The sequence below is a fragment of the Corvus hawaiiensis genome, chromosome 4 (genome assembly GCF_020740725.1).
Source record: "Corvus hawaiiensis isolate bCorHaw1 chromosome 4, bCorHaw1.pri.cur, whole genome shotgun sequence".
Taxonomy (NCBI): domain Eukaryota; kingdom Metazoa; phylum Chordata; class Aves; order Passeriformes; family Corvidae; genus Corvus; species Corvus hawaiiensis.
Genome location: NC_063216.1, coordinates 67,912,856 through 67,938,878, shown reverse-complemented (window position 1 = coordinate 67,938,878; position 26,023 = coordinate 67,912,856). Strand labels below are relative to the sequence as shown.

At 39.6% G+C, this 26,023-nt stretch overlaps 1 protein-coding gene across 3 annotated transcripts in view; it reads left to right on the top strand.

The window, feature by feature from the left end:
* The first annotated feature begins 14,470 nt into the window (after nt 1–14,470).
* The window catches only part of LOC125324305 (gamma-secretase activating protein), a 46,190-nt gene continuing 34,637 nt past the window's right edge, over nt 14,471–26,023 (top strand). Inside the window, exons 1-9 of one of the 3 annotated variants that reach the window (XR_007202919.1) lie at nt 14,471–14,659; nt 18,066–18,139; nt 20,975–21,031; nt 21,738–21,807; nt 22,212–22,268; nt 22,400–22,488; nt 22,901–22,970; nt 24,006–24,055; nt 25,351–25,455. Coding sequence is in view for 2 of the 3 variants with exons in the window: in XM_048299960.1 (XP_048155917.1) it covers nt 14,575–14,659; nt 18,066–18,139; nt 20,975–21,031; nt 21,738–21,807; nt 22,212–22,268; nt 22,400–22,488; nt 22,901–22,970; nt 24,006–24,055; nt 25,351–25,455 (657 nt within the window). In the remaining variant the exon portion in view is untranslated. The remainder of the gene's footprint in view (nt 14,660–18,065; nt 18,140–20,974; nt 21,032–21,737; nt 21,808–22,211; nt 22,269–22,399; nt 22,489–22,900; nt 22,971–24,005; nt 24,056–25,350; nt 25,456–26,023) is intronic. The other 2 variants (XM_048299960.1, XM_048299958.1) reach the window with 2 other exon arrangements.

The window sequence follows — 26,023 nt, the reverse complement described above, 5'->3', positions numbered from 1 at the left end:
TATATTTCCAAGATTTTAATATCTGCCTCTAATTCTTTTTTCATTTATTTTGTATTCTAGATGGGTTGTGAGAGGTATAATCCAGGTGGGAAACACTGAATTGCAGTGTTTGGTAAGTATGCTATCAAATGTAACTCCTAGTAGTGTCAGCTATATTTTCATGGGGTAACAGCAGCTGATATATGAATCTAGTATCTGAGACAGTCTGACACCAAGTCAGTAAGCCTGGTAATTTACAGCAAGATTCTCTTCTCTGTTTTAAAAAGTGTATTAAAAAAAAAGAAAAAAAAGATACTTACTGTGGTCCTCACACACACGTCCTACTTCTTACTGTTCAAAGGTAGATCATTTTAAGCAAAAATTGATACATACCTTACATGAACACAGCTGTCCTAAAATTTAAGGTCCAGCAGTAATTCCTGTGTTTTCCTGCTTCTGCAACATTTACACATCCATGTAGGCCAATCCCAACAAACTTGTAAGAAAAACCCACAGGTTTCCCCACTTGATGAACGCAATTCACCCTCATAGACTATTACGTCTGATCTAGTTCACCAGCAGGCCCAGCTCGTGGCAGTAATCATTTTGCTCTTTGAGTTCATTATTTTTACACATTCCTTACTTTGTATTTGTAGTTACAAAGCACCTTGGGGTGGTGGGGTAGGGGGAAGACAGACCACTCTTTACCATCTTCTTCCACTCATTAAATTGTGACACAAGTTTGGGTTCTTAGGTAACTATCTAAAAGACTTGGATGTTTTCATTAGTCTTGTTTTGAAACTCTGTAGCCCCCACTGGAGAAGACCAAGCCTTCCACCTCACACTCATCCTCTTCAGTCATGGGGATGACTCTTACTTCACTGTTTGAAGGAGTAACACAGTTAATTCAAATTTTGTGCATCCAGGACTCCTAAGTGACTTCATGGCATTTCAACTGAAGGGACCAGTCTGCTCTGATCAAACTGGTTGTCCAGGAATAACACCATATTTCAAAACACTCAGCTTCTCTTGGTAGTGACAGCTCCTATGGAAAGGACGGTGAGAGGGCAGTCATTACAGCAAGGCAGCAGGCCTGAGCAGATTGAAAGCTGGTAGACATGAGCTACTCTTAGGGCATTTGCAGTCCCCTGAAACAGATGTACTTGCACTGGCCATTTGAAAGTGAAAATTGTACTGTACATGCCTGGTGAGCCCATCAGATGTGCTGGAGAAGTGGCGGCTTTACAGACTGGCCTGGCTGAAAATGAAGCACTGAGAGAAGGTTACAAATTAGTGCTCTGTGCACTCCACAGTTTGGGGATGGTGACATCTTGGGGATCCCATCTTTAGAGAAAAAGACATAGGATAAAAGGCTGAAATAAATTACGTATGATCATTAGCTTCTTAGTCATGGGAGAACTACAAAAGGCACCTACAACCGGTTAGATTTGCATGTTGTGCATTCATCCAGTGTCCTCAGCGTGTTTCTCAGTGGAAAGAACAGAGCCTGATCAGCAAGCTGGAAATGCAGCTCTGCAGGATGCTGTCTGCCCTCCTCAGTGACTCTGATGATTAGCTCATCAGGTTGTTTTATGAGCAAATTTTCTGCCTCCACCTAGATTTTAAGTAAGATTGCTCTTTTTCAAACTTTCTCTACATGTACCAACTTCAAACCTTTCCAGAAATGGCAAAAAGCAGAGCAGGAGTAGGCTGTATTACTTTCAGCAGACTTCACTGCCTCTAGTTCAGGCAATCTGAGATGTTCTGATATTTAAAATTACCTATGAAGCTGACCTTTGCATTCAGAATCAAAAATACTATTTCAGGATTTTGAGAAAAAGAGACTAATATTGATACAGGTTATGTACCAGTAATTAAAATGTAGAATAAAAAATAAGATTCTGGTAATAAAAAATAAAAAAGTGAGGGTTTTTACAGTAAAATATTAAGGTGTCCTTAAGGTACCTAAATAACCGTAATCTCACTTCAGAGAGAAGCCACATAACAATCAGACAATTAGAATTAAGGTATTTGGTGCACTTAGATTTTAAGTAATTAAAACTGGCTTTAGAGATGTATTTACATTTTTATGTAATTTTTTTCCCAGCCTGAGAATACCACTCAAGGCTATTATTCATGGAGTTCTTAAAATGAAACTGTGTAGAAACATTCATTCTGCACAATATGAGACATACAACTCATTAGATAACCTCATTAGGCTCTCACTCCACAAAGCAGTATAGAGTATCTAATTTGAGGTCCTTAAGCAATTTAGAGCATGAAAACTAAGCAAGCTTCCTGTTCCCATAACCAAGAGCCACAACCCCACTGTTTGTGTGCCCAGCACCACCTTGAAGGTTTCCCTACCCACAGTCCCCAACAGGAATGTGTGAACATGTAAAACCTACTGCACTGCAAGGCACTGCTGTTTTGTGTGGCCACTCTCTTCCTACTGGGCAAGGAGCAGGTAAGAAAATGGGTTTGGCAAGTAGTGAACACAGAATCAATCCTAGCATGGTCTGTGTCGGAAGGGACCTTAAAGATCATCTAGTCCAACCCTCTGCCATGGTCAGGGATATTTTTTCCTGCCATAGCAGGGAGGTTGTGCAAAGTCCCATCCAAACCTGAACACTTCCAGGAATGGGGTATCCACAACTTCACCTGGGCAACCTGTTCTGGTGTCTCATCCACCCTCATGATAAGACATTTTTCCTTATAACTAATCTAATCTACTCCCTTACAGTTTAAAGCCATTGGCCTTTCTATCATCACCACAGGCCTCAGTAAAAAATCATTCTCCATCTTTCATGGAAGCTGCCTTTAAGTAAAGAAAGGCCACAATAAGGTCTTCCTGGAGTCCTCTTTTCTCCAAGCTGGGCAACTCCAACTCTCTCAGCCTATCCTCACAGCAGAGGTGCTCCAGCCCTCTGATCATTTTTGTGACTCTCTTCTGACACAGCTCCAATAGATCGGTGTCTTTCCTGTGCAGAAGACTCCAGATGTGGACACAGGTGGGGTCTCATGAGAACCAAGTAAGAGGGGCAGAATCCCCTCCCTCTCCCTGCTGCCCACACTGCTTTGGATGCAGCCCAGGACACAACTGGCTTTCTGGGCAGAGAGCACACATTGCCAGGCCACGTCCAGCTCTCATCCACCAGCACTCCCAAGTCCTTCTCATCAGGGCTGCTCTCAATGCCTTCATCCACCAGCCTGTACTGACACTGGGGATTGTCCCAATCCAGGTGGAGGACCTTGCTCTTGGCCCTGTTGAACCTCATGAGTTCATCTTGATCTCCTGAAGTCTTCTGAAGGATGGTGCCAAGTACAGACTGTTTCTACAGCAATTTAACTGTCCCCACCAGTCTGCTGTCCTGGACAGCTGCTTCCTGTCCTAGGGCCGAAGCTAAAAGCAATGTGTGAGCTGCAACTGATAATTAACATTAGATGGCTTTTGTGCCTGTGCAAAGCAAACCACTCATTTACATGCCTTCAAAAAGATGCTTTTGGAAAATAAAGTATAAAATGGAAATTAGAAGGCCTAGGTGAGAATTTGACAAGCAAATAGTCATTGACATAAGGAAAATAAAAGGGAATTTATTACAGTATTAAAGATGCAAATTATGGACCAATAACACTCCCAAGAAAATAAAAACAACTTTTACAAAGAATATACCTCTGCATGCCTTTTCAAACATAAGTCTCAGAAAAACACAAAGTATAATCAGGATGATAAGAGGTAGGGCATAGATTTTATATGAAAGGATATTAAATACACTCCTCACCTTGGAATAAGGAAAATGTGATAGATGTATATAAAATCCTGAGTGGAGAATGATTATGCACTATTTTTCTTAACTTAAAAACTAGAGTACACCACACAAAATTATTGGGCAGGAGAATTGAATAGATAGATGTACTTTTTCTCATTTATTAAATCATCAAACTAATTAACATAGGATTTTCTGGATGCCAAAAAAAAAAAATCAGTATATTCCAGATTGTCTTGATTCCTTAATTCTATAATTTGGGAGAGCTGAAAGAGAAGGGAACAAAACTTTTATGTTTTTATATATGCTTTCTCTTAGCATCTATTACTGGCTACTGTCAGAGGCAAGATGTTACTTAGATGGACCTTTGATCTGACTGGCTTGGTTTGTCTGAAGCTTTATGCAAAACGAATAATCACCCCTGTTTAGCTTTTTTTTTTCCAGCAAAGAACATCGATTACAATCATATTTTTCTTGTTAAAAAAAAATACAGAAACAGCAGAAGGATTACAGAGGAAGTAACACTGATGTTATAAACTGATAAATTTAAAATAAAACACAGGCAGGATACATCCAACACTGCAAGAATGAGAAAATTCATGGGCTGACATACCAACCTTCTCATTTAAATCATCTTTCTAATAGTACTTTAAGTCAGTAACATGTATTTATCCACAAAAGTATGGCTAAAAAAGATTTCTAGGAATGATAAGATAAGAATCTTTATCACCAGGTCAGGTGGTTGACAGTCTCTAATGACAGACTTATGAAAGGCCTAACCACAACCATGATAAGCCAAACATATCTGCCCATGTAAAGGAAAATCATAATCCTGACTGTCCTGACAAAACAGAAAAACAAGTGCATATACCTTACTTCTGGGTTTTAAAGAAGGTTTCTCAAAGGCCCTCCTCAGAAGACATTCAGGAATAGCTACAAGAGTGATCCAGAGCATGGAGAGCAGCTTTTCTGAAGAAAAATTTAAAAGATTAATTGTGATTGACTTAGGAAAGAGCACAGAAGATTAAAAAGTGCTATACGAAAGATGGAGCAGGAGTTTGAAATGAATTCAAAGCAATTAAATGATGGCAGTTTCTTAAATAATTCTCTTACTTCTCTCTAACTTCTCATGTACCCTGTAATTAGACTGTGGATAAAAAAGGTCATTGAGGCTAAAAGTTAAAAAAGAATTAAACATTTCTATAGATTTTGAGAATACGTATAGTTCTGACTAATCTGAACACCCTGGAATATTAAATGTTAGACTTTGAGGATAAATCAGTCTCTGACTCTCAGAGATCAGAATGAAACCTAACATCCAAGACAGGTGCACAGTATTGTTATTTGACAAAGGTGCACCTTTCTCAGAAGCATTTGGAACTGACCATTTTTGAAGGTACAACAATGCATCCATATGCAATTTAAAGTAAATTTTTGGTTTCTGTACTCCTGCTGTAACAAGAACGATTGATAGTGCTGTGGAAAGAGGTAGAATCAAGCCCAGTTAAGCATTCCTCAGTTTTGGACTCATGTAATTTGTAGTGGAATGAGGAGTCAGTGGCCCAAAATGAGAGAAAGAAGAACAGGAAAGCAAAATGTGCCTTTTGGTTAGAGCCCAGGGCAGACAGGCAGCTGTAAACAAGTCAGATACAATGATTTCAATGCTTGTGTTTGCTAGTTGGGGTTAAAGGAGAGGAGTGTGCAGAGGAAAAGACAGAAGAGGGGGCTGGCCAGTATGTGCTTGCAGGGAACTTGGCACAGATCGCTACAGCAGCCTGTTGTGCAGGGAACAGAGGGAGGCTGGAGACCTTAGGAAAAAAGAAATGACTAAGCAAGAAGACTGCTGCTTGTAGGACATTAGGGTCAATGGGCATTAAACATGAGGGCTACAGGAAGGAGCTGTAATGGATAAAAGTGCTGAACCCAGGTCTAAAAGTAATGTTTATACACATGGAGACTTCATACAAATGATAAACAAGTAAATCCTCTTGTAGATATTGTTTCTAAATAACGACCAAGGTGATAAGAAATGTCTTGGGGTCCAGTAACAGAACTGTCTCCTGATGCCAGTGATGGAATAGTCAGGGCAGACATGGTCTGTTTTCCACCATGTCTTGGCCTGACCTTGGGAGAGAATAAAAGCTGAGTCTCAGCTCCCAACATGGTCAATAAAGGACAATTCCTTTCTGCCTGTATCCCTGCTGTTTGTGCGTCTTCAGAAGCAAGGAAAGATGTACATATCTCCAGAACTGGGCTGGTGGAATGAGGTTAACTGGCAATACAGGCAGATAAAGTCAAATGCTGATAAATCTGCGACAGTGCTGACTGGAAGGAATTCCTTCAAATACTCCTAAGGATAATAGATACCATCTTTACTGTACCCACTCAAGAAAAAGGCCAAGGCATCATAGGAGACAGCTGACTGGAGACAGCTGTTCATTGCATGCTTGTATTCCAATGAACTAACAAAATACAGGATCTACAGAAGACCACCAAATAATATACTGATGATTCACTATTTAATAAGTAGTGTCTCACCATGCACAACAAAACATAGGAAAACAAAAAGAAGTGATTAAAATGTGAATGAAAAAAACACTGGGGACTTATAAAAGCATCTAAAAAATTTGACTCTTCCACTTTAAATTGAGAAAATACAAAAGTAAAAAGGAAGAGATGTGTAACATAAAAAAGACACAACATGTGTTGTAAAGAAGACACAACAAAGATACATAACTAAAATCTTTATAACTGGAAGAGTCATTAGATTGGATATTAGGGAAGAGTCAGTTAAATCTGATATTAGGAGAAATTTCTTCACTAAAAGGGTGGTCAGGCATTGGAACAAGCTGCTCAGGAAAGGGGTGGAAACACCATCCCCAGGAGTGTCCAGAAAATGGTGCGGATATAGGACTCAAGGATATGGTTTAGTAGTGAACACGGTGCCGGATTAATGGTTAGACTCAATGATTTTAGGGGTCTTTTTCAATGTTAATGATTCTCTGATTCTTGGATTCTAAACAAACGGAAACATAATAGACTGCTAAGAGTAATTTTTTTTTATGTAGACAACACATCTTGTTAGCCAGACCCACTAATGACAATATGTTAGCTTCTAAAATGTATCATCCTGCATCATAATGAAAAACAGAAAACTATTATGAGCATCAACACTAGTTAGAAGGGTTCTTAGAAAAAGATACAAAAAAATACAGAAAAGAGATTGCCATTATCATACTGTGCTAGTGTAATCACCTAACACTGCAATAATATTCTCCTTAAACAGTTATAAGTTCCTGAGAAAAAACCAATTACTTTTAGTAATAATTTTTATTATTGAGGAATCTAGTGACTGCTTTCTTCTAAAAATACATGCACTCTCTTCCAAAATGAGAATTTAATGCTTTCATTTGCAGCTGTACACATCTAATGTAATTACACTCAGTTTATCTTTGTAGTACTGAAAGCAGAACTTAGCTGTGTATTCCCCCCTTATTTTTACACTTATGACATTGTAAAAATAGCATATGCATCTCAGGAATTGATTCTGTGACATTTACCAAGTCCCACTGAGCTGGGAACCAAGCCTGCAAAATCATACTTATGAGAATACACTCCCCGAGTCAGGTCAGCGAATAAAAGCTCCTCACATGAGTAAGGCTACAAGAATAGACTACAGGAGATCAAGGTCAGTGGTGAGTTTTGGCTGAGTCAGGGTTGGAGGATAAGGCCCTTATGAATCCTATAAATAGTTCATTGTTAAAAGAGGTCAGACCTAATTCTGGAAGTATTTTGGAAGAAGAAACCACTGCGTGACTGATGACGTACACCTACCCAAGCCTCGCTGCTTATTAATGTGACATTTGTTTGGAACCAACATATAATAAATAAAAGATATTTTTAGGATGTGCCAGGGAAATGCATTCAGATTTTCAGAGAATAATTTGAGTGTATTAAGTGCTGCACAGTATCAAAGGAATGGTTTTTAGAGTATACAAATAAGGTATTAAAAACTAGTAGTTTCTATAGATCCTGATGGAAACAGAAAAGCAGGCCAAGGAGGCTAAAAGGTAGGATTTACTCACCTGACTTCGATCAGCTAAAAGCTCATACCTAGACTCCTTTTACTGTAAGTCAAGGGAAGTAGGTGCCCCTACTACCATTAACCACATCCTAAGGCTGTAGTTTGCCTGAAGCTTAACTGACCTAAGTGAGCAGCAACATCAGGAAAGGCGATTTCCCCAAGGTCTTTTGCCCAGAATGAGTGGTTTATTCCCAGTTCTGTAGAGTAACTTTGTTTTTGTTGACATAAGGGTTCAGTGACCTTGATAGATAGCTGACATTACTGAAACCATCCTCTTCCACATCCTTCTTTCTCTCCTCAAGGTTACTTTTCAGTTGGATCAGTTCTCTGGTCTGGAAACTATGCCAGCAGTAGCTGGGAAAAGGATCAGAGCAATGCTGGGCAAAAATGACTGCTTCTTTCAACTTGAATGTCAGACGAAGGCATTTGGCAAAGGGTCTGAATGAGCCATGTGGGTCTAACACTTCACTGCTACCAGTACAGGGTGGTCTTCTATTCTGTTCCCCTCCCTGCTGCCAGCTGCACACAACGGCCACTTCCCTTTGCAATGGCTGTGGACTTGTAAAAACCTTCTGGAGACACCTTCAAAACCTGGTAGAAAACTAAACCATTAAAAAAAAGTAAATAGATTTTAGTGTGTTAGCCAGTACAGGTGGATCACAGAGGTGTTAGACAGACAGGAGAACTGGCAAAAAAAGAAAGAGATTGAGTGATCTGGGGATGAGAAAAGGAGAAGAAAACAAGAAGGGAATGAAATCTGGGTCCATCCTTTCAACAGTCATTTGCTGTTAGATCAGCTGCTCATCAAACTGTACCCTCAGGGCTCCCTTCCATATTACATTGGATGGGATCTAATTGGAGGCAGACACGGGAAGGGACAGTCCCGCTTTCCTCCAGGCCTTCAGCTGCACATTCCCAATAGGCATGATAGCAGAATCGAGGGGACAGGAGAACCAGCATCCACACTCATGTAAAATGCACCTTAAATTAACTGCTAAAACCAGGTGGTATCAATTACCCTCTGGAGTTCTTACATTTCCTCATTAACTAGAAGGAGCCTAGACAAAAAACCTCACACTAGAACCCTATTTTCAAAGCAGCTGAAGCTCAGTGAGACAAAATTCAGACTGATGTGTTCATCCTGTGCTGTCCCTGTCTACAGTCTCTGCTCTACAGTGCTGCTACCTTACATTTTGAAGGAATGCTTTTGTGCTAAATATTTCTTTCATTTTACAATAAAAATGATAATGGAAAGGCAACTAAAAAGTGAAAGAAATTTAACTGATCTGTTGATTTATGCATTATTATACCAATTCTCAAGAGAGTTGCAACTGTTGCAAAGTATTGACACAGTCCTCTTGCAATTCAAATGAAGTCAAAACTGAAAGATCACAAAGGAAAAAAGGGCAAGTTTCTAAACCCTACTGTTGAATCCCAATCAGGCTGGAGCTGGAAGAATAAACATACAGCCGAGAGCTCCTCCAACAGCTGTTGAGACAGAGTGTGCTCACAGGGCTTTCATCAGCGCTAGCAGGGGTTAGTCTGTGGAAAGAACAAAGGAGCCTCAGAGCCTGGGCCATGGAGGGAGAAGCAGCGGAAACAAAAAGGCCACTTGGACGACAGTCAGAGACTTCTCTAAGTCCCATTCTCTTCCCCTCCCTTACTTTGAGGACTACCTTAACTGTTTCAGGAGCCTTGTTCACTCAGGTTACTGGCTTGAGCATGGTACTGACTTCAATGAAGCTATTTAAAAGAAGGTGCTGTTCAACATGAGCGTGAATAGCAAGATGATTTTTTTTTTAGTAGTAGTTGAGAGACTCTTTCCTATGATGAATTATTAAACAAAGCATACAAAAGCACCTCCATGAAGGACTGGCTTCCATAGCGGATGCTGACTGATTTCAGTGAAATAACTCCAATCCATGCTGATATTCAGCGATTAAAGAGAATAAAAAAAGGTATTCTCACACACTAAAATAAAGGTATTTTATTCTACCAACTCTGAATCGCACACTTTGGTACTACAATATTGATTTCAAATTGCATCTTATTTGTGTTGCCAAGAGGATTTAGTAAACATATTAAGCACCAACTTGAGGAAGAAAACTTATGTATATTTTTTGTGTTTGACTGGAGGAAAACATTCTTCAAGGAAACAGCTGTCTAGACATGATGACAATAAACCCTCTATTACTGGAATGGCGGGAAAAGAGGTTGCCCTCAGTAAGCAGTACTTCCCAAAAATTCATGAACTGTTTGCCAGGCTGTCATGTGCTTAAATAATTATTTCAGATATTCATTCTTCATAAGAAGCCTTATGTATTATTTCCCAGTGTGGAACACACTGATGGTTTACGGGTTTTTTTCCATGAACAGAGCTTTGTTCTGTTGAGAGAGCTGAAAGGTACATTACACCCTTCACTGCCGTGTCAGGGGGCAATGCTTCATCAGCCCCACACTTGTGTCATGGTATAATTTTGTAATTCTTGCCATATGAACTGTGTGAAAAGGGATTATAGGCACACAGGAAATTAGCACAAAATTTGTTGTTAGCAGTAAAATAATGCTGATAATGGTTACAATGCAATCAGTAGGGCCATTACTGCTCTCTAATGATTTCCCTGTGGTCAAGACTCAATCCAGATAAAAATTCGAGGGAGATCCTCCCGTTACTAAGGCAGGAACAGATTTCTGATTAAAAAGAAAACAAAAACATTTAATTTGTCCCTTTTTAATGAGAGCTTTAGTTTCACATCCCACTTCTGGGAGTTGCTCCATCGGGATCACCTCCTGTGCCTGCACAGCTTCAGATTGGAACTAAAAAACCAAAACTAACCCAGTCAGATAATCAGAAAAGGAAACTGAATATAAATTGAGAGCAAAATTCACAATTTCATTTCATGATGCAAGCAAAAGTGACAAATGGGTTACAACATTAATTCCACCTGACAGAGATAAGAAATTGGGTTGTTTCTTTAAACCAAGAGCTTCTTTCTACATCTAAGAAAGTTGGGAGATGTTATCAAGAATACATCATGTTCCATCTTAATGCAAAGACTGCTGAAGAAAGACTAAGGGTTTTTTTTGATGCTTACAGCTTTTGCACCAACTTTTTAATTTTATGTATCAGTTTTAAGGTGGCCTGATACACCATACTGAGTTATTATTTGAGGATCTCTGAATGAGTCAGCTTTGTGGTTTCTGAGGAATGTGTTGTGCTTCTAGGAATTCAACCAGGAGCTCCTGGTCTGTAGATAAGGCCTCTGATGCGCATAGCCAGACTGATGGCTCAAGGAATATGGATAATAATATTTACATAATAAGGTCTAAATCTGTGAATTAGTATTTATGGTTGTGAAAGAATTAGGTATTAATTAATGGTAGAAGTGAAAAAACCCCCAAAAAACAACAGATAAAAATGGAAACACAGGAAGAGAAAGAAGAAATACCATTTCACTTCAAAGCCTTAGGTGCTACTCAGATGACAGTAGCAGTAGCAAACACTTAGTAGTATCTTGAGGTTAAAAGAACAGCAACGGATTAAGTTTCCTTCATGGTATTACAAATTCTTATGCAAGACCATTCACTTTTCCTTAAAAGTAGGACTGTAAAGACCCAAACCTGTGATTGTCTCTTTTTACTCAAAGATTGGCTTTGATAAGTAGGCACTTTGTTGAAGGCAAAGTTTAATGCTCACATCAACTGTGCGTGTTTTATCATGTTTCCTGTGATAATTTAAAATTAATCAAGTAAAATTAACCAATTTTGAGAAAGTACAGATAATTACACCATGGAATCATAATGACCTTCCCAGGGTTATCAGCAGTTTTGGACCTTTAGGAGTCACAAGGAAACCTTTACATTTGAACCAAAGAAATTTGCAGAAGTAATAACTGTCTGTTTATTGGATAAGCCACCTGAAACTAGTGGATTTCAAATCAACTACTGGACTACAAGAAAAATTAGGAATCCTTACTACAATTCTGGGAAGATTGACTTCAGTTCTATGTTGGTTATAAACCTTCGTCTCGTCTTTCCAGATTCTCTCGTCCTCATTCCCTTCTATTCTGGCTCTTTGCTCCCATCTATTCCTTCAGTTTCTGCTGGTATGCTGGTCTTTCCCAGATCTACATAGTTGTTCCTGTCATGTTTCTGTATCTCTACACCCTGATAGTAATCATTAATCACCTCATCCCTTTCTGTTTCTCAGATCTCTTCACCTGTCAAGCTACTACTTCCTTTTTCTCACTGAAAAGATGGGGAAACTTCTGTGAGAATTTCTCCTGCCTTAGTTTCAGGGACTAACATCAGAGAAGCTTCCAAGTTTCCAGGATGATGCACTGGAGATGAGGTGCCACTCTATGGCTTGAGTGAGGAGTGCCTAGGAGTGCCCAAGAGTCTTGAGAACCTTATGTGAAATAATGGAAACATATTTGGCTTACAAAAATAATGAAGAGTCCTTTTTAGTGAAAGCACAGTCTGAGAGAAATTTTGTTAACTACTTTCACAACAAGAAAAGCTTTTCCTACTACACACCTGACTGTGATGTCTTGCACAAACTCCTCCACCAACCTGTACAAATCCTTCCAGTTCTTTCCCAAACAACGACTGTAGGATGGATTTTATGCACAGGCCACAAGTGAATGGCTGTCCTCCACACCCACTTGTCCGCACAGCTGCTCACCAGCTCACATCATGGCAGACCCAGCAGTCTGCTGGGTAAACTACATGTTAACAACATGCAGCTCCTATTGTCCCAAAAGCCTTTAACATCCTGTGTAAGATTCTCTAAGGGACTGTCATATGGTTCTTGATCTGTAAATATTAGAGAATAGTTCATCCATCAGTTCTGTTGGCTCTCTTTCAAGAACTATAACAAGTGGCATGGTCAACATTGAAACAAAAGAACAGTGACAGTTGCTTTGTTTGGGGATTTTTGTTGTAATCCAGTACCATTGTACTAGTCAAACATACCTAATTTTCTTTCTCCTCCTTCTGCACTTGGAGTCCTGTTGTTAGAGGCAGACTATTATTATTCATTTCCATATTTCTTTCTGTTTTGTTTTACAGCAGAAGAAAACTTCTGTCAGTTGACCTCATCTGGCCTTAAATGAACTCCAGATCTGGGTGCAGGAGACTTTCTCCAAGTCAAAATCTCCCCTTTTTCATATACTTACAGAATCAGTCATTTCATCGGCTGTTTTTCACTCCTTTGCTTGCCTCTCCAGTTGTGTCATTCCCAAATACTCATGAATTAGCCCCATCTCATCTCTCTAAAATTGCATCCATTTGGGAGCTCTTGTCTGTTTTCTACTTTTGCATCCAAAATAAATATTCCAGTCACATTTTCAAGCTTTATTTCACAACGGTGAAAATATAAGCTGAAATTCTTGCCCAACCACTTGATCTAAGGAGCTTTAAGAAAAATGCTGATTACGAAACTTGTGGTAAAATTGTAAAAGTTGGCAATATGGAAATTGAGAAGAAAAGCATGTCTGCTTTGCATTTTGATTATCAACCTGCTTTTCATCCACTCTTTGCAGACATACCTGATTCTGATCTGGCCTTTTTATAGCTCCAGAACTTAGCAGTGATGGGGAAAAACTTGGTACAGGATTAGCTCTTAGAACAGGCTCAAGCTGTTCTGTATTTGGGTACATCAAGCTTGGTGTGTGTGCCCTCACAGCCTCTCCATTCATATGCCACCTTTAGCTGGCCAATATCAGCCAGCACATTTCAGAAGGGAAATGGTAATTACAGGCAGGCTATAGATAACCATGGAGTAGTACCATATCAGTGCTACAAATACTTTCAACAGCTAAAATAACCCCAAGCAAACAAACCACGACCCCCCTAAGATTACACGAAGTTTTACCTCCTTTGCAGATGAAAAGCAGGATCAGGCCAGGCCTAGTCTGAGAGGACGCCCCAAGTTCTGCCAGCAGTTTACAGACAGAGACTCCATCTATTCAACAAGCAACTTCAGAGTGCACAGCCTCAGAAAACAGGGATGCTACTTGAAGTTCTGGAAAACAGCTAATGCTGCCTGGGGGATCACAACCAGGGCAACCCATCAGGGGGCCTCCTGATCCTGGTGAACACCAGGTGACTACAACTCCAGGCCTCACTGACAGGCAGCTGTCTGAGGCACTTGGATTCACTCCGTGATGAAGCTTCCAAAAGGATTGCCCCATCTTCTCTCTGGTGACCAGTGACAGTAAGGAATTACCTGGAGTCGTGTAAGGGAAGGTGTAGGTTGGATATTAGAAAGAGGTTTTTCGTTCAGAGGCTGGATGGGCACTGGAACAGGCTCCCCAGGGAAGCGGTCACAGCACCAAGAAGCGTTTGGACAACGCTCTCAGGCACATGGTGTGATTCTTGAGGCTGACCCGCGCAGGGCCAGGAGCTGGACTTCGATGATGTTTGTGGATCCCTTCCAACTCAAAATATTTTGTGATTCCGTGATTCTTCCAGTGCGCCCGAGGGGGAGCCTGGGCGCCCGCTCCATGGGGAAAACGAGAGCCTTCGAGTCCCGCGGGTCACCTGCACGGCGGCCGGCCGCCGCGGGAGGCTCGGAGGCGCTGTCCCGCCGCTGCCGTGCCCGGTAGGAAGCGGAAGGGCCGGCGACGCCGGGAGCGGGCCGGGAACCGCCGGAACACCCGATGGGCGCCCCCCCCACCGCGGGGCGGGCTGAGGGCGGCGGAGTCGGAGCGGCGCCGGGCCGGGCCGGGCCGGGCCGGGGCGATGCTGGTGCGCCTGGCGCCCGAGTTCGAGCTGCGAAGGGACGTGGTGCCCTGGCTGGCAGAGCGGGGCTGCGCCGCGGCTCTAGGTAACGCTCCGGGAGGCCGAGGAGAGCCCCATCCCTCAGGCCGGCCGTCCCTTCCTCTCTCCGGCCGCCTCCGTGCCCGCCCGCCCGCGGAGGAGCCGGGCTGCGCGAGGCCCCGGGTGCGGGTCCCCAGCGGGACCTCCGGCCGCGGGGGCCGGGGGATGGCGGCGGGGGAGCGGCCGGGGCTTGAGGGAGCGACCCTCGGGTGCCGGGGGACTCGAGGCAGGCAAGTTTGGTGTCCTCAAGGAACTTCTCACATGCCGAAAACACTTTTACACATCTGCTACACTCCACAACTTGTTTCTTCTTCCTGCTTCTTCACACGTTTGGGGCTTTCTCTTTTTTTCCTCCCCTCCTCCCCCTTCAAAAAAAAAGTTTTACCATTGCTCCCTCTCCCACGCTACTCCCCTTTCTGGGAGGAAAAACCCCACAGCCTGAACACTTTCGTGTGTCTGGTAAATGAGTGCTAGTTTAAAATTAGATGCAGCGTCAGCTGTCACAGCACCGTGCGATCGCCAGCATAGCGAGCGCTCGGGGTAGTGGTTGGAAAAAAGTGACCTCCCGTATTCTTGGCACTGTGGCTTTTTGCTTGTTATGAATCTGCAGAGCAGCTGGCTCAGTTCTGCTTTTCAGAAACCGATGAAAACCTTATTCTAATAAAATAATAATACTGTAATTGTTAGTGCTTCAGTAGAAATATCATCATGCACAGTGTGATGAGCTTGAAATGCCTTCAGTTGCTTTTACTTTACTCAAAATACTTAACTTGTTTCCCACATTGAGGGTCTGTTATGAAATAGACTCCTAAGATTTTGTTTGGTGACAAATCAGAAAGTATCATCTTGGAAAATAAGAGTATTATTTACCAAGCCACCATTTACAAAATCTGTTAAAAAGTACTTTGCATTTTCTACATTTACTGAACAATTGTTGAAATGTGTACTGGAGGGATCTGAGGTACAATTCTGAAATTCTCCACGCATAACTGATTAATCTATGAATTTACTAGTTCATCAGTGATTAATTCAAAGATAAATCAACCTATATGTTAATGGCATAAAGGTCTCAAAATGGCACTGACTTCTTTTTGGGAAGGGGAAAATTGTATTGAGTCTTTTAAAATGTAATAGACTCTTCATTCAATAATGTTCCTGGTGATACAGAATCATAAAAATCTAGTTTGGAAGGTGCATCTGATCAAATACCAGCACTGCTGTATTTCATTTTAACTCATCTCTGTGTAGTGACTTCTTCCCCCTCATGCAATGCTGTCATATTAGGAATGTGAAGGTGGGAGGTAGGGATTTGAAAAGATTAATTTAAACATCAAAGAAATATCTAATCACAGAAAGCAAGTAATTTTCAGGAGTCATGGTACTTTTGTGTCAGTTTTCAGATGTTAGGTATTCATATTTATTATTTTCTTTCCTAAGGACTTGAAAGCACTTGATAGCATGTGAGAACTGCAAATTGCATGAGAGCTGGGAGTAGCTGTGATGAGAGGAAGGGAGTGGCAAGTGAAGGGAACCAGCCTTGTTCTCTTTATTCCACTTACTTTCATATGAGCTGCATATAATGGCCTTCAGGAAATCAAGCTCTGCATTCTCCTGATTATGTTGATAAAAGCTGGGTGCTGGGCTGGCAGGCTGGGTTGGTTCTTTTGCAGCCCTTCATCTGCCGGTCTCGGCTGTGGGCATGAGGAAGGAGTTGTAATTCTATGTGCAGGGTTTTACTGCAGGACTTTCCAAGGGCAGAGGCTATTGCCACTTCTTTGCCTCCATATTCCCACTGACTGTTCAGTGATGTGAAACTTTCTTCTGATTCAGAACTTTTTCAGCACCTTTAGAATGTCTATGTCAGATGATAGGGAAATTCATTGACACAGAGATTGCTCATGGAGCTTCTTCTCTACCAAAATTCTGTTCTGAAGTTTTTCATGAGGGAATATGGAGACTGTAGTACTCATCTTGAAAGTTTGAGGTGGTGGTTAAGTTCCAGGAAGCTTCTGATAACAAAAAAAAAGAGTATATTGTTATCTTAGACTCTCCCAGCTGTCACCATCTAGCCCTAATGTAGTGGTATTGTAGTGTACTTCAAGTGATCTGAAACCAATAGAAAGTGATGTGTTGCTCAATGTACAGGAAGGATTTTCATTGTCATCCCACAACAAAATAGAAAATTTACTTCCTTCTGATAATACTTGAAAACAGTTTTTTCAAGTTTTATCACTGCAAACTGTACAAGCCAGTTTATAGTATCAGGCTTGTTAAAATAAGTTTCACTAAGTGTCTTCCTTCTAGCAACACTTTGTGATAACCGCCAGGTAAATAGTGTCAGACTTGACTAAATGCTTACAGAGGGTTGTGGAGAGTTCTCTATATTGATGCTTACTGACCTCCAGGCCACCTTTATTATAAAATTAAGACCAGTCATGCAGCTTCAACCTTACTAAGGGCAAAATCTCAGCTTTTAGTAAAAATTCCATCAGAGATGCATACATTTTTGATGGCTGAAGTGATTACAAAACATAAAAGCAGTATCAGGAAAAGCATGCATTTTTGTCACCTTGAGTACAATATTTTATCCTTTTTTCTGGTGGTTTTCTTTTTATTTTGTACTGCTTTGTCTAAATAAGCTCTTTTCTTTCTGTGTCCATCTTAGCTTCCGACTCATTTGTTTCCATTTTAACTGTACTCTTTCATTCACATCCCATATGTCCTTCATTGTTTAGTTCCCTGTACTTGTAGGTAGGTTGCCTATCTCTCTGTATGGTATTTAATCTTGTGGTTCTTTGGGTTTTGGTTGTTTTTTTCTTTACTTATTTCTGTTTGGAGGAGGAGGAGAGGCTAAGAATGGCACAGAAAAGTTGGTGTTGTAGAACTAATGTCTAAAGATGTAGTTTATTTTCAGGTTTTTCTTTGAGATGCTGAAGGAGCAGGTGTGAGCAAATGATATATTCCTCAGGCTAGCTCTGTCTTCCTGTAGTGTGTGGAGAACTGGAGTATGACTGGACTGTTTGAACCCCATGTTGTGTATAATGAATAAATGCGAGGGGGTCTTTTGGTTTGGTTTTTTTTATTCTTTGAAAAAGCACATTCCATTTTCATAACAAAAGGTACTGGCCATTAGAATCACAATTATAATGAAGAGGTAGGAGTTTACAGAAATAATTTTTTTCTTGCATGTTTTAAAATCCCGTGACTATTTGTGTTGAAGTTTATCAGGTTTAAATAATGATGTAAGAAATACTCTCTCTTTTTCCAGAAGGGAGTAATTTTGGGAGTAATAAAATGCAAATAAGTATTTACATGTAAAAATATATTTAGCATATTTGCTTAAAATGTGCATAAATTATATTATGAACCATCTGAAATGAAAATCCTGCGCCTTTTTGTACTTCTTATTTCAGACACTTCTGAGAATTCATCAGCACTTTACATAGTAAATGTTGAAAGAAATGGAAAAATTATTTATACCTGGAAGGTAAGTCCATCTTGGAACTTTATAAAAATATAGTTGAGAATAATACTGTATGTGAATTGAATTCAGTTCTTGTAGTTTAATTGGTTTTGCAGTGAGTGTTAGAACATGGAAACACGACTGATTACAACCTGGGGGGTTGGGCAATGGGAAAATACCTGTCTCCACTTCAGACAAAGGTTAAGAATGATGAAATGGAGAGTAAAGTACTTACCTGATTAAATCCATAGGGTTTTTGCCCTTGAGTTTTTGTTGGGCCAGAATCTCCCCATGAATGAGATGCAATTTTTTAAAATCACTTCACAAGCAGCACATAATTTCATCCTCAATTTCTCGGCAAAGCCTAGCTATTAAACTGTGAGCAGTGTTTTAGTTAAATATTTTCTCCTACTAAGATGTCTTAGGATACCATTTATCTAACCCTATTTCTGCGCATACCTTTCTTTAAGATTCATCCATAACACTTTATTGAAGTAGTCTGAGGTAACCACTGTTTATTTGATGTCCTGAAGTATCTAGAGCTGACTTCTTAACATAGGATTTTGCTCTCCATATATTTGTAGTTTTACATCCAAGTGGGTTTTCTAATGGTTTCAGAAGGTGAAACTTCATCTCATTCCCATCATTTCCTTGATGAGACAAGCTGTGCTCCTTGACTGTGCAGCTCAGAGGAGTCTGTAGATCCAGCTGGAATCTGGAGGATCTTGTTTCTTGAGGAGTACAGATATGAGGTGAACTCCAGTAGAGTAGGGCTGCTTTCATTCCCCTCTGGCTCAACAATGCTAAAACTCTCCAGCTTCCCTAGGGTTAAGGGAAGAGGTGAGGCCTTCATCAAGGTGTAATACACGTTAACTGTGGGTGGATGTTTCCTTTGGTACAAGCACAGGGAGGGGAGTCTGTACAAGACAATAGTAACCATAAAACCAATTCTAAAGTGTGTGTCAAATTTTGGGATTTTTTCATTGCTCAAAACTCTAGAAGACTTAATGCAACTAATCATCTAGCTCAGCAGAAGATCTGGTACTCTGTGTGTGTGGTGTTGCTGCTTTCTGGTACCTGTGGAATCTCACACTAAGCTTTTCTGGGCCTCTGACAGTCTAACTGCCTTGTGTGCTCTTCAGGCTCTTGCAACTGGCACAAGGGATGAGTTGTAGCTCAAGGTTCACACATCTAAATGTAGGTGTCTGCCTGCATGCTGGGTGTCTAAGCTCCCACTGTAGTCTGTAGGGATCTGGTCAAAACAGTTGGTGGAGCTTAGGGAACTGGCCACTTGTTGCCTGTTCTTTGGGAAGAATTGTATGGCACTTACACAGGATGTAAACTAGACTGAGCTGGCCTGGCTTGTTCCCCAATAGATACAAATAGAAAACAACCTTTGTCTTCTAAGTGAGAGACAGTTAAGTGTATTCTGTGTGAAACTAGGAGAAGGTGGAGAATGAGTTTTATTTTCAAGCTCATTTTAGAGTATTATGTTGTACAGGGGCTTTGACGGTGTCTGTATTTTGTGACATTAGTAGTGTAAAGGAAGATATTTTTAACAGAAGTGAATTCTATTTGCATTATAATGCAAGAATCTTCAGAGTGCACATGAAAACAAGTATCCTAGTTTATGCATGGCCATGGGCATTGATGTAGTTCTGTTACCAGTTTGTAAAGTGTATTTTTCAGTATCTAAGTACAGAAGGTGTTAACGTTTCAGACACACTTGAAAAAAAAAGTTATTTGTGAAAGCACTTGCCTAATCTTAAATTAGGAAGCCTGGAGCCTGTGTCTTAATATAAAGACATTTTGTTTTCCTTGTTTAAATCAGAAGTCAAAGACTTTTGTCATTGCCACAACAATAATGAGACACTCAGAAATAGACCCCTTAGGAAGCGAATACTCAGGCTTTTGTTTCAAATTCACAAAGACACCATAAATTTGTAAATAACCACAGATCTCTCCCCTCTCCCCCTAAGCAGTTGTTAAAAACAATGATGCTCACTGTGTAAGTAGAAGCCTGTGTGGCTGGATTTAATTTCAGCAGTTTAGCAATTTAGTGCCTATACCCAGAGTACATTAATAGACATCAGTTTAATTTGCTATCCAGTGTATGCTGCAAAGCAGAATTTTCTTTTTTAATATTTTGAAAATTTAAGGCATGGTAAAAATTAAGAAGTAGTGAAGTTGTGATTTGTAATCCCAAACATTTTTAAGTGCTCCAAACAAAATCATCATATATTAATTATCAATAAGCTAGAAAGGGTATGTATTATGTTATTCTTCAAAGGCAGAAGGCTAATGGTGAACTTGTAAAATACTTAGCCTTCAAGAAATCACTTCCTAAGACAGACCTGAAATCCTTTTTCCAGGCTACAGCCAGATCACTGAGAGATGATTTTTGGTGATGTTTGATGTTTCTGTGCTCCCTTTTGGAGCAATGACCCACCAAGTTGGTGAGGTTTGGAATACCAGCCTTAAGTCTCCAGGGGCCACAGCATCCCTCTTGATTCTTGTACAGACATCTCTTTTCCTGGTCTTACTGCCTATAACTAAAACCAGTTTAGAAGCAAAGTGAGAGAGAGGCACTTGGTTTATGCAATGGCTTGTGGGCTGTGGATTGGCCACATTTCAGCTTTATCCCATGGGTTAGTTCTAAAAGGAAAAAATAAATCTTTGTTCTCTTGGAATTAGAATTTGCTTTCTTGGAATTAGATAATTGACTGCCTGTTTATATGTAGGACAGGGAAGTGTGTGAGGATGTGTGTCAAGGGGCAGGGAGAACAGGGGAAAAAAAAAGAGCAATGTTTAACTTTGTGTATATTTATATTGCTAGTGCTAATTTGTTCTCATCCATAGGGAAATCAGAGAAATACTCACATTGGATTGTACGATCTTCAAACTAAACAAAATGAGGTGAGAGCAATGCCAGGTTTCTCTCTGGTGAAAGTGCTGTAGTGTTTCAGATTTTGATGCTTTGCAACACAGTATGTTATGTCCTTAAGGAGTGCATCCTTGTTTGAAATAGAAAAGATACTGGAGAAGGTATTGGTACAATTCTCAGTAGTATTAAAATGCACCACACTGCAGAACATCTGAAAGGCTTGAGAGTAAAGCATCATGTCTGCAATCTTTTTTTCTAGACAACCTTCTAAACAGCAAGTCCTTTCCACTCCTTTTCACATTGTACACATGTGCCAAGAAGTAAATGCTTGGGTTTTTCTTTATATGTGCATTCTTGGTCTGTTTGATGCTACCATTTGTAAGAGATTATTTTATTCTAAAAATAAATATACTACAATTCAATAACTAGAACCATGATAACAGGCCTTTGCAAGTGTCCCCATAATAGTATGAAATGAGTGAAATTTTGTATTTACATAAAAGTCTGCTGTGCTGCTCAAGTGGCAACATAGAGCTTAAAAGAACTCATAAAAAACAAACATGAGAGAGAGCTGTTACAACTGAGCCTTGAAATATGGTTCTTCTGGCCATGAAAAGATTTGGTTTAAAGACAGAAGCTGTGTACTGGACAGCAGCATTTTCCTAAGAAGTAATTAGATTATTTCCTTTATGGAGTTTAAAAAAGCACAGTTATTAACATCACCATGTTTCTCTGTAGCACCTCTATGTGTTTGAGAAGGATCTGCACATAATCAGCTGCTCAGTCAACAATGAAAGGACGTTATTGGGTAAATACATGTTTTATCATTAAATTTTTTTGATAAAGATTTAGTTTAGTAGGATGATTCATTTGGGTTTAGAATTACTTATATCTATTTTGACCTATGTGTTGCCTGCAGCAGTTTATGAATTTCAGTGGATCCATCATCAGATAATGTAGGTAACAACATAAAGACACAGCTGTGACAATATTGCTGTTTTATTAAAACATCTAAGACACACTGACCCTTTGTTCGCTTCCTCCTCCTGCATTCACGCATGCCTCCTACATCTAGAAGGGCTTCTGTTGTTCCTTTAACATGTATGGTTTTGGTAAAAGAATTGTGATGCTCATTTTTCAAGGATGTTTAGTAATATTACTATCAAATATGAACACTCACTGTGGTTGTGTTGGATTTTTCTCCCCCCACAGCAGTCAGCTTCTGTCAATATACAGAGGAAGAAAGAGCAAGTCAGGCCTTACAGTCAGGTACTGCAAGTGGATTGTATTATACTATTTGAAATATTCAACCCTTTTGCTCTCTTTCTCATGTAATTTCTGTTTGGAAAACAAACTTGTGTACATAAGAGACTGTTATCTAAAACATATTATTTTTGCAGTATCCAAGTATTTAACCTTGCTAATCGAAGTTCATCCCATTAATAATGTGAGAGTCCTAAAGGCTGTGGATAGCTCTGTTCGAGTACAGGTAAATTATTCACCTAATCTAAAGATAAGCCTTTTTTGATATGCTGTGCTAGGGAGAAAACATGGTTTAGTGCAGAAATACCTCATTTTATCTTGCATCTGTTACAGAGATAATGTCACCCTGTTTCTTCACAGAAATAAAAAAATGAAACTTCTTAAAATGTTTGGTGTACAATATTTCTCCAACATGAAGGCTCCTTTTTTTTTCTCTTCAGTCTTCCACAGTTTGCAGTTATAGTGACTGATGACTATTAATATGTAATAATAGCTATTTTTATTAATTGAATATCATTAGTGTGTCTGATTTAATTTAAAAATACATAAATATCCAGAAAAAAAACCCCAAAACATTTTAGATAAGTGTTCTAAACGACTTTGTTTTTTTACTTACTTTTGTGAAACTTTCTGTGTAGTTTCTTTATCCAGTTGAAGGCAGAAATTCTTCTACAGAAAGTCGTCTCTTGCTAGTTTCAGAAGATAAATGTGAGTTAATATTTTCAAAGTACATTGTTATTCTTTTCTTGAAGATGATTGTTATAGATTATGGTTTTGGTATACTTTAATTGGGGAAAAAAAAACGGGAAAAAGAAGGGTGTGAGTTATTCTAGGTATTCCAAAGGTCTTTCAAAAACTGTATCATTTACTGTAATTTTTTCAATGTTAACAGAATGGCCATCTTTGTCTACAATTAGTTGCTTAGCTCATGCATTCATCAGTTATCTTTATTTCTAAAAAAGCTAAAATAGATTTGTTATAGCTGCCTATGTAAATACAGAGCAAATCAATTGACTGAAAGATGGACTGTCACTTAACATGTGAAGTGGGATTGCAATGGGACAATAGTTCCTTGGATTCAGCTAACATTGCATGTTGAGCCTAATCTAATGGCAGGGAATGGATAAAGATGGGCACTTGGAAAAGGCTGGGTTTTTCCTTCTTGTTATAGAGTGAGATTGCTTTCCCATCCCCTTGGAGAGGCCCATCTTCCCTGAGCTAGACACCAAACCTGGGTAGACTGAAGTGGACAGAGCTAAACAGAAACACAAGATCTGCTGGGTGTATCTTGCACTTCTCATGCAGGCCAGCTGCGGATAACTTTAAGGAATTTTGTGTTGGAAAGGACTGTGAGGGGTATTCGTGATAGGAAGTGAAACAGGTCAGGGATAGTCTCAGACATGGGCATGCAGCTCTGCAGACTCTTTCTTTCCACGTGTGCTCCTTGGCTTGGTTGGGCACATTCCAGTCATTGCTCTTCGTGCCTGTGCTGTACTGATTTGGGCAGGGAACTGTGTCCACAAGGTGTTATGGCTGAGGCCACTCTCAGCTGAGGAAAGGAAGAGAATCCAGATCTCTGTCTAGGCACCTGTGCTCATGTATCCCAGATTTCCTCTTACACTGAGTTGAACTTTCCTGGCCCTAAAGTGTTCTTACAGAATTCTCAGAGGTGGGCTTGTGTAATTAGCTGCATAAAAGCATTTGAAAATGTTTGTTTGTAATTATTTTTTTAATATTTTAAAGATATTGAACAATTTGACATTCGTGTTGTTGCAGAAGAAGAACACAAAGTGGTAAGATTGAAAAATCATTGGGTATGAGGTTTTCTACTTTAATTAATTTAGCTGAAAGCTTTTGTAGTTTTATACTTGGGCAACACATAGTTTATAAAGAAAACATTGATTAGTATGGCAACTTATGCAGGTAACCACAAAGCTGATTGAAAAACTTTACACCTTGTAATCTATGAGGAAAGTTACTTATTTTATTGGGTTTTTTATGTGTTGCTGAATTCTTCTGTATGTTGGAAGTTGGGAGTAAACATAGTGTTTATTCATTTTTAAACCATTTAAAGTATTTGCAACCATTTAAAATATTTTCAGAGTCACCTTCCTAACCTTGTCTTTTGTGAGTCTGTGTGAACCCAGTAAAGGATTCACTTAAAAAAACAAATGAACAAAATATGTAAAACTTCGATACAGTCCAAGTACAGTGAATTTTCCAATCTCTTTTCCCCTCATCTCTTTTTCTGTTTTTAACATGAATTTGTCATCAACTAATTGTGGATGCTCTGCTTGAAAGACTTACTATTAATAAACATTCATCTAATATAGTAAATAATTGTGTCCTCAAAGCCTATGTTTTGCATTATGGAGGTGAATGTAGGCTTTGAAGGAAAAGTTAAGGACCTGACTTTGGTCACTTTACAATCTTTCATGGTTTTCTCAGTTTATCATGACCTTTAAAGCAGATGGGTTTTATATGCTAGACTACAGTAGTGGAGTAAAGACTTAAGTATAACCAGAAAACAGATTGATCTGATGTCCTTCAGACAAACAGATTTGTTTTGGTTGAAATTAAACCTCCCTATATCATTCAAGTGTGCATGTATACAATCCCAACAGTTTTCCATAGTTCTAGTCTTTTCCTTACTTCCAGTCCTCTCTCTCAAATGGCTGAGACTTTGGATAGAAATCTCTTTTAGAGCTGATACATCTTCCTTCAGTAGTTAATGTAGCTGAATCTGAACTAACTGTGGTATTTCTCTCCTCTCTGAGGAAGGGTGCCGCTGCTATTCTTCATTCACTTTGAGTAGTTTAAGTGGTGGATTTCTTGCAAGCAAGGAAGCCTTAAAGAAAAGATTTGTTAGTAGGTGTACCCTGAAAACTGTGCTTCCGATCTCTTTAAACTGAGCACCTTGCACACAACAAAGGTGGACTTCGTGCTGCTGAGATGGAGTCTGTTCCTTCCAAGCTCCTTACTGTTTGTGCCTCTTCTCTGACTGCCTTTCTCTTTAAAGCACAGACTGTGCATAATTTTTACAAAACCTTATTTGATGGTTTCTAATATTTTTATTCTTTCCCTCTAGGTGATTCAAAAGTCAGGTCAGCTACCAAGAGCCAAAGTTGTAGATGACCTCGTTTGGGCACAGTGGGATATGATGGAACAAAGACTCTTCTACATTGTTCCAAAGGTGAGATGAAAGTCATTCTTGCAGTTTTGTTCCTGCCTGTCTAGAGACAGTGAAGTTTTGAGTGTGTGGGGTAGGAAGTAGGAGTTTGTTTTCATTAGGATGGTCTGTCTTGTTCCTGCCTCAAATAACCCAAAGCAGAAGCCAAACTTGCCTTAGCTGCTATTGTGCTTAGTAAATTGCAAGAAGACTTCTGGTCTTAGTGCTTTCTATAAAAAAGGTGGGCTTGTAAATTTTTTTTTTTTTGCTTTAGAAAAGTCTATTATTGAAAACTATCTAAATCTATCCAAAACTGTTGAGCGTAATACCTCTGTTCTAGAGAATTCACATCTAGAAAGTATTTTGTATGCAGACTTATTGAGTGACCAAATGAGGACAGGTTCTTGGCAAGAAACTCTGAAACTCTTAGAGTTTGGATTTTTTATTTTGTCTGAGGGGCTATTTGCACCTGATGCATTCTCTGTAAATAAAAAAGGGTTTTTATTTACTCTTCTTAGCCATGAAAAAAGTGAATGTTAGGAAATAACAGGAAGTGAACTGTGATGGAGAAACGTATTCATGTTTTTGTTTC